This window comes from Taudactylus pleione, unplaced genomic scaffold (assembly GCF_031769625.1).
Source record: "Taudactylus pleione unplaced genomic scaffold, aTauple2 ptg000395l, whole genome shotgun sequence".
Lineage (NCBI taxonomy): Eukaryota > Metazoa > Chordata > Amphibia > Anura > Myobatrachidae > Taudactylus > Taudactylus pleione.
In genome coordinates this window covers 3,288,936-3,301,120 of record NW_028284796.1, presented here as the reverse complement: position 1 = coordinate 3,301,120, position 12,185 = coordinate 3,288,936, and the positions used below count along the sequence as shown (strand labels likewise).

At 42.5% G+C, this 12,185-nt stretch overlaps 1 protein-coding gene across 1 annotated transcript in view; it reads right to left on the bottom strand.

Annotated features, from left to right (window-relative positions):
• The window catches only part of LOC148506797 (putative guanylate cyclase soluble subunit beta-2), a 72,298-nt gene extending 65,163 nt beyond the window's left edge, over nucleotides 1–7,135 (bottom strand). The window contains exon 1 of the mRNA XM_088446280.1: nucleotides 7,041–7,135. Coding sequence (XP_088302406.1) covers nucleotides 7,041–7,107 — 67 coding nt within the window. The 5' untranslated portion in view covers nucleotides 7,108–7,135. The remainder of the gene's footprint in view (nucleotides 1–7,040) is intronic.
• Between the last annotated feature and the right edge of the window lie 5,050 nt (nucleotides 7,136–12,185).

The window sequence follows — 12,185 nt, the reverse complement described above, 5'->3', positions numbered from 1 at the left end:
GGGCATTACAAATGGTGGCTATGTGTAAAGGGCATTACAAATGGTGGCTATGTGTAAATGGCATTACAAATGGTGGCTATGTGTAAAGGGCATTACAAATGGTGGCTATGTGTAAAGGGCATTACAAATTGTGGCTATGTGTAAAGGGCATTACAAATTGTGGCTATGTGTAAAGGGCATTACAATATGTGGCTATGTGTAAAGGCATTACAATATGTGTAATTAAGTGTAAAGGGTATTACAGTATGTGGCATTATGGTGTCTGGCATGTGTAAAGGGCTTTACAGTGTGGTATGTGTAATGGGCATTAGTGTGGTATTATGTGTAACAGGCATTACAGTGTGGCGCATAATATGCAAAGAGCATTACTGCATGGCATAATGTGTCATAAGGGGCACTACTACAGTGTGATATAATGTGTATAAGTATAAGGAGCACTACGTGAATGGACTCTGTGTGGCATAACGCACATACTCTGGCAGCGCCATATTCACAAACTGCTGCAGTGTAATACAAGTAAGGGGCAGTAATGTGTGGCATAATTTTAATTGGGGGAGTTAATGTGTGACCACGTCCCTTCCCCACAAGGCCACAACCCTTTTGCAGAGCATGCTGTCCATAATTACAATATGGGGGCGCCAGTCCCTTACTTTGCCATGGGCGCTTGGAACCCTAGATACACCCCTGGATGAGGAATGACTGTACGATTACAGTGTTGCAGTCGTACTGTCATTGCTCTATCTGCTAGTGGATACGCACCTTTAGAGATAGGTGCAGAAAAATGTGCACGGCCAGTACGGAGTGGGGGGAGAGGTGCTTTGGACTCATGTTCACTTGAAAAGGATAGGCTACATGGAATCGGTATGAAATACCGCTGGCCGATCGTCGCTAAGGTAAGTATAAACTTACCTAACATAACCCCCTAACCCTCCTTAGGGGTGCCTAACCCTAACCTCCCCCCAAGTGCCTAACCCTAATCCCCTCTAAGTGCCTAGCCCTAACCCCCCCTACCCCTCTGCCTAAACCTAAGTGCCCCGGGGGGGTGCCTAACCCTAAGTCCCCCCAGGGGTGCCTAACACTATCCCTCCCTTCCCCTAGCCTAACCCTAACCCTCCCGGGGGGGGTGCCTAACCCTAAGCCCCCCCCCGGGTGCCCTAAACCTAAGCCCCCCCGCGGCTGTCCGCTCACGGCGCCCGGCATCCCTTCGATTGGGATGCCGGGCGCCTGTCTCCCGGCGTCGGGAAAATGTCAGGCATCTACATCTAGACGCCCGGCATTTCACCCTCGCCAGGATATGACAGTTGGGAAGCCGGCTGTCGGTTTCCCGATTGTATACCGGCTACATAGCAGTCTGTGCAATCTGTGCACAGGGCACACAGTGACATTTGCATAAGTGGTGGGTGAAGGCGCTGCTGCCATCAGTCTGTATAGCACTGCTGGTCACGGTGGCCCCACTCCTGCAGGACCCCTGTGCAAAGCAATACAACTGGAGCACCTCAAATAAAAAAATTTTGTCAGAAGCAATTCCATTGTGGGCGAAGCCGCATGCAACAGTTTATATATATATATATTCTTGATAAAGGTCGCAAGACAGAAACGTTGAATTCTGACACAGCTTGTTGTCTATTCTTATATATACTAGCTGTAGCCCTTGACTATGTTGAGTGACCCTTTGACTATTTGGGAATTTGAAGGTTCCTAATTTTAATGAATACATGTGTATCTAGTTTTCAAATTTACAGCTATGTCTGCACTATATTATTATGTGCAATTGCATGTAATGTATATAATTACTAAATAGCAAAGAGCCTTGAGTTTTCATTTTGTGTTATAAAACTGTGATACCGTTAATTGTTTTAATTAATTATGTGGTAAATTTTAATAGATACATATCACAAATAAAAGATTTAAGCTTCGGGCTCACGTGTCACTTTGGTTATTATAATTTATTATTTCTGATTAATATTTTAGGTTATTGGGTTTTGTGCTGCTTTCTTCATTTTTAGCACCAGGGATTGATGTTACCTTGCTGCTACCTGGTGGCAATTAGCACTATACAGGATGAGTCTCCCATATCCAAATATTCCGAAATACGGAATATTCTGAAATACAGAATATTTTTAGCTTGACAGAGATAGTGAAACCTTTGATTTGTGATGTTTCAATGTACACAAACTTTGTTTAAGGCACAAAATTATTAAAAAATAAAGTATAAAATGACCTATAGGCTCTGTATATTATTTGTATATGAAACATAACTAAATTTCATGTATGAACACAAACTTTGCTTGAGCCACAAAATTATTGAAAATATTGTATAAAATTACCTGCAGACTGTGTGTATAAGGTGTATATAACACATACATGCATGCTGTGTTTAGATTTGGTCCCTATTTCTAAGACATTTCAATATGGTATGCATATATTCCAAAATACAGAATATTCCGCTATCCAAAATACTCTTGGTCCCAAGCATTTTGGATATGGGAGACTCAACCTGTACATACCTTTTAGCATTAGAGCCAGGAAGTTACATTTCTTACACAATTGACATGTCAAGTGACTTTTAAGCCAGTGTTTCCCAAACTCCGCCATTACAGTCCAAGTTTTAAGGATATCCATACTTGAGTCCAGATAGTTACATCAAATTGACTAAGCTACTAATTAAGTCCTCTGTGCTCAAGCATGGATATCCTTAAAACCTGGACTGTAACAGCGGAGTTTGCATACTCTGTTTTGAGATATTGCATACTACAGTGTGCAAATCTAAGCTTGCGATTAGACTTTTGAGATGAATAATTGTTAAATGTAATAATTTCTCTTTTTCATTATTAGTAATTCAGACCCTCCAACATGACCCCTTCCATCAGGTACACAATGCTCTGCTTCTGGACTTCCCACCTAATGTATGATTGCAGCCATCGGTGTTGAAACACCCAGTAATTAACTAGTTCATGTTGGAGGGTCTGGTAATTTGTGGAAAGGTTATGGCATAAGTATTTTCATTCAATATTTTCAGTGTCAGATGGGACTACAAGGGTACAGAGGAAATCCCAATGGGCTCCACAGCCTGGGGGGCACACAGGGGTGTAACTAAGTATTTGAAGGCCCTACAGCAAAAGTTTGTAAGGGCCCCTATGTACCACCCAATGCTGAAAAATGTATATAACACATGTAACTTTGGCAAGGAAGATGAGCCCCCCTAAGCTCTGTACTCCATAGCAACTGCACCCTTGCACCTATGGTAGTTGTGCCCATGAGCCTGCCCCCTCCTTTAAGGGTCAGGTTCTAGACTGTACTCAAATTATACATTGTTACTCTATTAGAGGGTCAGTTACCTTGTGGAGCAGGACCATGAATAAACATGGGTGCTTGGTTCACTTCTATAGAAACTACACCAAGATTCTTACTCCTGCCAATCAAAGTGGGCGGTCATGAAACACCCCTGTTGCTGCCAGTGATTGGAATGGAATTGTAGCTGTGCATTCATTTACTAACCTATAATTAAGTCACCCCAGTGTAAGAGATTAGATAGTTGATTTTACAAAAGCATTTTTGGTGCCCTGTGTGAGAAAGTTCATTGGTGCCCCCCCCCAACCAGCAACCAGCCTGATGCTAAACACGTCTCCCGGTTCAGCACTGTAGACCAAAACGAAACCAAACACATATATACTATACATATATTATACATATATATATATATATATGTGCATTCATATTTATATACATATGTTACATATATATATGTATGTAAATGTATATATATATATGTATATACATACACATGTGTGCATATACTACACACACACACACACATATATATATATATATATATATATATATATATGTTTTTTTGTTGTTTTTGTTTTTTGAATACGTTAAACTTTAATCACCATTCAACCCAGTCTAAGAGTTGTAATGGCTGAGGGCTGGGGCAGGTTGCTGGCCACTGTTCTTGGAAATATATTACTGCCACCCCAGTCTCTGTATGGACCGGACCTCTCCTGGCAGGAGGGTGAAAATCGCACAGGAATTATTGCAAAGCACCACACTAAGGGCTTTATTCAGAGGCAGCCGTACGGTCTACGACCGCACGGCCGTCTCGATGTTTGTCCAGTGCGCATGCGCACGAGGGAGCCGGCTCCTTCGTGCGCATGCGTGAGACCCGCTACGACCGACAGCACCGGTCGAAGCGGGTCTCTTTCCAAAGGGGGCGAGCTGTCGATGTTGATTGACAGCTCGCCCCGTTTGGAAGGCGGGCCGGGGGAGTGGCAGCCCAAACGGAGGCGTTCCCATGGGAACGCCTGCCGTTTGGAGGAGGCCCCACTGACATCACTAGTGATGTCAGTGGAGAGCTTCCGGCTCTGACAGAGCCAGAAGCTCTCCGGGGCTTACGACAAGTGAGACCCTACCCTAGGGTCTCGTCGTAAGCCCCGATGGTCGCGATGGTCTAAGACCATCGCGACCATCACCCTAGCGGTCGTTAGAGCTGTGGGTGTAAACCCACAGCCTAACGAACGAAACAGAGGCGGACGGTCAGGATGCAAGCGGCCGCCCAGTTTCTGAGCGACCGCTTGCATCCTCCGACCGCCTCTGAATGAGGGCCTAAGATCACTAAGATCAAAGGGCCTGATTCAGAGCCACTCGTAAGCGGCAGCTCGTTTGCTCCGAGCTATGTTTGCCCAACTGCGCATGCGTACGGATCATTATACGCATGCGCGAACCAGTCAGTGCGGCCGAAATTCATGTGCTCGCAAAATAGCGAATGCCTGCTAATTTGAGTGACAGAATGAGGCGATTGTGGGTGGTAACAGGGGAAGGTGCTTGAAAACGGGGAGTGGAGATCCGATCGCAGGCGTGCTTAAAGGTCAAAACGGGCGTTTTATGGGTGTGCATATTTAAAACAGCAGCGTCATTGACCACGTCACTGGTTTTTTTTTAAGCCAGAACTGCTCGCAAAATTGTGGTAGCAAAAACCAACCACAAGAATAGCGAGCAGCTCATACACTGTTCGATGTACTCGATTAATCTAATAAATAGCGGACATGACGTAGGATGCGAGCGGCCAGGGGGCGTAGTTTCCCAAAAAACGACCGCAAGTTTTGTACGCTCGTTCAGACCTAGAGGCATGAACAGACCGCAAACAGCGAACGGTTCATTTGAATAGCCACCCCTATTTTCAGGACGAGCGAGCGCTAATTGCGTCCGGCTCTGAATCAGGCCCAAAGTGGGCAAATACTCCTAATTACCAAAACCAACTTGGGAAAAGATATCTATATCAGCCACTAATCGTGGATCAATTATTTGTTGATGGTGCTCCCTAGAATCAGTAAGACATATAGGGCCAAATGTAATAGGGTGAGAGTTTAGAAAAGTGAGAGTTTCTGACACTTTTTAAACTTTGCCAATGTAATAGAGTCCAAAAACAAAATAACAGAGCGAAATTGCATGTTTTTTTAGACTTAAAAAACTCTCACGATTTAAAATCTCATTCAGATGTTTTCCCATTTTGAAGATAAAACTCAACCAATGTGAGAGTTTACTGCTAAACTCTCACATTTTCTAAACTCTCACCCTATTACATTTGGCCCATAGTAATAGACACAGAGAAAAAGAAGACTGCTTGGAGGGGGCACTGCTTATGAAAAATTATTCTCAATTAAAATGTAACTTTTAATAAATTTGCTAATAAGATAATAGTCTATACAAACAACAGACAAACATAACTCACATACAATACATAAGTAACCATCATAAATTGAACAATAGTTTCAATCTGTCGATGTGAATATGAATTGGTTCAATTAATTAAAAGCCTAATTGGCTTTAATAATAACACACATAGAGAAAAATCCCGCAAATAAATAATCTGAACACCATCAAAAAATCAGCTAGGTCTCCCTTATTATTATTAATTACGTAGTTTACTGTGTGGCATAACATAGAAACTGAAAACAGTGTAGATTAGTTCATAAATCAGCAATTAATTTATTAAAAGTCAAATTTTAATTGAGAAAAATGTTTCATAAGCAGTGCCCCCTACAAGAAGTCTTCTTTTTCTCTGTGTCTATTACTATAGGTCCTCGGTCCTGTCATCCAGTCAAGTGTCCACACTCCGCCGGGCACCGATACATACAGCGCTGCACCGCGTCGCTCCTTACCAGCCAGCTCCACCCGACAAGCAGTCTGCAGCTCCTCACTGAACTGTGGAAGCATTGGGCGGGGAGACGTCATGACGTCTCTCCCGTCCCAATAGGTTGCCGGGACGTCAGAAGGAGGCGGGGAGACTCCTGTGTGCTGGGCGCCACGGCCGCTCAGCAGCGGCTGCCCGGCACCAGATTGAAGAAGATTGAAAGTAGTATGAATCATGAGGTGGTGGGCGGCCGGTGTTCCGCCCTCAGCGCTGTTGCGTTCTGTGTGGAGGCATTGACCGCACCACCCTAGCTACGGCCCTGGGTACAAAAACATACATTTCTTTTTTGCATGCAGGGTAAGTACTGGCTGCTTTTGCATGTAGCCTACAAATACTAGAAAGCTTTATTTCTACACTGTAATTTAGATATCAGCTAGGACACGCCCCTCCCACATCTAAATCTCTGCACATTATGAGTATAAATCTGCCTCACCTCCAGTGCAGCATTGTTTTAACAAGGGCACATGTACTCCATTTCTTACTTTGCTCCTTACTGTGTATCAGACCCTCTGTGTACATAGAAGGATTTTTAGTAAGATGGGTACGCTGCCAAACTATGAAGAAAGATGCATCCAGCTATGATGTGTGGCTATAATGTGCAGGAGGTACTGTACTGTCATTTCTCGGGTGGAAGTGTGATCAGATTGAACCAGTTAATGACATATTGTGTTGTGTCACCTTGTGTCATCTTATGCATTCAGTTTGTGTATGTTATGCTGCCCATTCCTGATGTAAACGTAAATCTACAAGATCCATCTCATTGATATCTATTTACTGTATGTCCTACACTAGACCTTTACTGGTACAGAATGCAGAATATTATCACCTGTTTTACATGCAGACTTACCCAGCATCTGGCAGGCCTTCTCAACTAATTGCAATGTTATTTCATCCTTGTAAACTTCATACGTCATAAACGTGTCCTGCACTCCAGTATTAATTCTGTTTTAAGACAAATTGATACATTTTGTTGTTAAATAGATCCAATATTTTCTTACAAAATGTATATTAGCAGACAGAAATGTAACCCTATCATACAAAATATCCTCACAGTATGTGACATTATGAAACAGATTTTTCTGCCCAGAACATGGAAAATGCAATTGACATTTATTTCTATTCTTCACATCCTAAACAGGCTGAGAAAGCACAATTTCCATTGTAGACTAGACTACAATGAGCTTCGCAGATCTGGCTTAAGTCTTCCGTGCATGTTTCAGCTGCATAAACGCTGGCACTTAATTATAGATATAAACATAATGACGCACATGCTACTCACATCTCTCCTGCCACAACAGAAGAAGGGATCTGTACTCATATATGAGACATATTCCAAGCTTGGAAGCCCTATAGAAAGATGTGTACCTACTCATTCTACTGCTTGGGGGGTACACTGAATGGTTCTTATCTCATCACTTATATAACTAAGGCTAGAGCAAGAGTACAATGTTGTGTAAGCAGAGTGTCCTTGCAGCTTCCTAGATTTTTTCTCCCCTGACCCTCCCCTCCCTCCACTACCCCGTCCCTCTCCCAAGGTTACACTTACTAAGTCCAGCCTTTTCTCATCCTTACTGGGTTCTATCCTTTCTTATATCACCATCCTTTCCTACCCTGGCCAAGCTGTCTGCCACTACACCACCATCTCCTCCGTGATTTACTGCATCGTCCCAGCTGTCTTATTCTGTATCTGTTGGTCTGCACCTCAACCCTGGTATTCACACACTACTACACCTACTACAGTAAGTTCAGAAATGCTTCCACACTGCTGAACAGTACTGGAGAAAATTGTGTTCTCTCACTTATTTCCTCCATTTCAAATTCATAGGGGTAAATTTACTAAAGTGAGAGTTTTTAGAAGTGGAGATGTTGCCCATAGCAACCAATTAGATTCTAGCTATTAGCTTCTAGAAGATGCTAGTTAAATGTTAAATCGAATCTGTTTGGTTGCTATAGGCATCATCTCCACTTCTAAAAACTCTCACTTTAGTAAATATACCCCATACACTCCTCCTACATATCTGCACTGACCCACACTAAAAGGTCCTACTTTAAATCTCTCATCTCCTCCCAATTGTACAATTATTTCTCTTCACCACCCTCAACTCACTACTTTACACTCCCACTACACCATTACCCTTCCCCTCAGAGCCGAAACTAGACTTTTGGTGCCCTGTGCCAGAAGGACCATTTTTCAAATAGGGACATGAAATGCACACCCGAAAAATGGCCATGGCCTCATGGGGAAGGGCCGGGGAAGAGATAGGGGAGGCCAGGAGATGCTGGGGATAAAAAAAGAGGAAGATACAAGTGAGAATGATAATAAACAGAAAACCGACAGCCCCAAACAGCACCCCCTGAACTGCGGTGCCCTGTGTCATGGCACAGGTTGCACCACCCTAGTTACCTGCTCCCCCTCTGTGCCGTTGATTTAGTAACCCACTTCGCTTTCAAGATTGACGTCCTCCAATATTATCCTGTCGCTACCTCTTCCTCCCCTACTACCACTCCCAGATTTTCCTCCTCCCCAAAAAGTATATGTCTTCAAATTATAATGTCTCCATTCCACTTGCTATATTTTCTTTGCTCCCTCTCTCCTGAAGCCAGCTCACATCTCTTCAACCTGGCCTTTCTTCTAGCACTGTCTCCTCATCCTTCAATCATGCCCTTATCTCACTATTCTTAAGAAATCCTCAATTGGCCTGACTGTCTTTCTACCTCCCTACTGTATCTCTCTCTTCTTCTTTACCTCCAACTCCTAGAGAGGATTGTCTATCTCTAACTCACCACATTGCTATCCTCCCCACTCCCTTCTTTACCCTCTTCAATCTGGTTTCTGTCCCTTTCACTTCACAAAATGTGCCTCACTAAATCCTCCATTCCATTAGTCTCTGTGATTCTGTCTTCTCATGGTTCACATCTTCCCTCATTAACTTAATTATCTGTCTTTACCTCTGAAATCCCCCACTTTATTTACCTGTCAGAGTCCCTCTGAGGTTCTATCCTTGCCCTCTTCTTCTTCACCCTTTACAACTCCTACCTTGAATATCTCATCAGCTCCTTTGGTCTCCAATACCACTTCTATGCTGATGACACTTAAATATACCTCTTCTCCCCTGACCTATCTCCCTCCACCTTTTCTCGTGTATCTTCCTGCCTCTCTGACATCTTCTCCTCATTGTTTACTCACCTTCTAGGGCCACCATATCTCACCCACTCTCTCTTTCTGTCGATACTATCTGTCTATGAAGTCCATTGCCTGGATTTCATCCTTGACTCCCCTCTTTCCTTCACACCACTTATTCAGAACATCTCTCACTCCTGCTGTTTCCACTTCTGCAACATCTCTAGGCCCTTTCTCTCCCCTAATTCCACAAGGACTGTCATCATAATTTCCCACCTCGACTACTGTAACCTCATCCTCTCTGGCCTTCCCATTTATAAAACACATGTGTAAAACACAATAAGTATTATTAGATATTAAATATTAAAAGCAGCATTGATTAAGCAGCCAGTAAGATGTATACAGTCACCAATATTGACAAGTCTTGATGTGAACTTGGGGTTATATCCAACTGATGATTTATACATGTGAGAAAGTGAAATGCTCTAGATGTAAAAATATATCACTTCTGAATCTAAGTACCTTGTGTGGGATCAATTAAATGTACTCTAATTTTGATTTCATGTGTAACATATATGGTAATGTACTATCTATCTAATTGTTGTTATAAATTTCACCATCTAAATATTTTAGTCACATAGAAATTTTCTCTCCAGAGGCTAGACATGTTTGCAAACATAAGTGACTAATGATAAGATTGCCCTGGAGTAATCATTTGATATAATTTTGCCTTGTTTTGTTTTTATTTTTCTTGATTTTCTGATTTGATACTGGTGTATTATTGTTGGTGTAGTTTTATGCTTTTAATGAGTATAATTAAAATAGTTTTTAGCTGATTTAAGAAAAGTTGTGTCCCCCAGAAAAAAAGAGTTTTCTTTCTCTCTTTTTTTGGTCCTAGTAGTAATATTTGAAACTCTAGGGGAGCACCGCCAGACCAAGCATAGTGATCTGATGATTAAGGAATATATGCTTTTTGATAATCAATGATGTATTGAATTTTGCTATATTCTGGCTATATAATTGTTACGGCCTGTGTAGAGACACTCTCCTTGTTTCCATTCTATACCTGCTCTACCTCCAAGACTTCTACTGCTCTGCCCCCCTCCTCTTGAACTCATTCCATCGCCAAGTCACATATCCATCCAGTCTAGCTAGATTCAAATGTGTATTCAAAACATACCTTGTCATTAAAGCCTGCCTGCCATCCTCCTAATCTCCACATACCTCTCTGCCACTGACCTGCTCTTCTCCCTTTTTATTCTTCAACTGTTCACTCCTCCTTTTAGTATGCAAACTCTTATGGACAGGTGCCATCTTTCCTCTTGTTCCTCGCTTAGCAATATCCATGTCACCTGTACTCCTTGTCTCATGGCCCCAAGTTTCTTCAGTAACTCTGATACTGTATGATCACCCTCACCTTGTGTTCAGGCTCATTGAGAGCTGAACTGCCTCCACACCCTGCGTCGTACTACCGCTTGTGCTATAAGTTAATGAGTTGCCGTAACCCAGTGGTGTCAAACATGCACATCCCAGCATGCACTGTCACAGTTTAGCTATAGGGGCAATTTTAAAACTGTGGCAGAGCATGCTGGGATATGTAGTTCCACAGTAGCTGGCATGTTTGACACCCCTGCCCTAACCTTATCCAATGTCCTTGTCCTACATAATATGTTATTTTATTGTTGCATGTTCTTCCTAGATATATAAATGTAAACTATAATGTATTTGTGATGAGTCAAGTTACCCTGTCAATTGTATGCACATTACTTGCTAAAATGCTGCAGAAACTTTGTGGAGCTTTAAAAATAAGAGATAATACAGAAGTAGCAATAAGAATAACACAGCATCATTTATTCCAGGTCAGGATGCACTATGCGCCTGATTAATAGTCGTAGGCTTTTCCCATCGCTGCTGTGTCTTTGGATGCATCAGAGATGCTAACATATGCTAATGCCGCAAGAGGCGTCTTTTACATATAGAGGCTTCCAGCCGGCTTCTGTGATCCGCTGCTGCCTTCCGAGGATGCAGCCATTAGAACACTTGCATGAACATCGGCCATACGAGTAACCACTGCTACTCAGGATGACCAGTGTTTTCACGCAGCTGGGGCCAGTGAAGTTGCATCGGAAGAGGCAGACACTGACATCGGCACGCCCACAATGTAGGGCAGACACGCCCCCGTTTTATGGGATGCTGGCCGTTGCCTCCCCTTCCCCACCCCCAAACGTCTGCAACATGTCAATAATGCTACCGCTTAGCATCCATCAGATTTACGTACTACTCTGAATCAGGCCCTATCTAATTCCATCTGTCTCAGATTCATTACACTAAGATAATTATTACATTTACAATCACATTTATATGTTTCAGACTTCATCAACACCTCTACTGTACATAAACTATTGGGTCTAAATCTTTTAGTTTTATTATAGAACAAGTCATGTATTTTAGTCAATGCTTCTGTCTTTCCCTTTTGCCGTTATTGGCTTTTTAAAACCTTAAAGCACTTTCAGACTGGGTGCTGCTATATCAGCGGGAAGTGCATGCTAATAAGTGTACAGACGAACGGACGAGAGGCAGTACATCATTTTCTATGTAGTGTTCTTTAGTGTTTATGCTGCTGGTGTCATCAATTCATATACAGGGCTCAGATGGTGAAGTAATCGTCTTACACATCTCTAAATATACCAAGCATCTATTCAGCATTCATCTGCTTAGTAAGCCTTATTATCACAGCAATAAGATCATTTCACAGCTCAGTGATCATGATTCATGTAGCACAAGCAATTATTTGATGGATACCTAAAACAGAACTATATAGAGGACAACAATGATTATAATGCAGCCTGGTATGTTTTTACTACATCCATT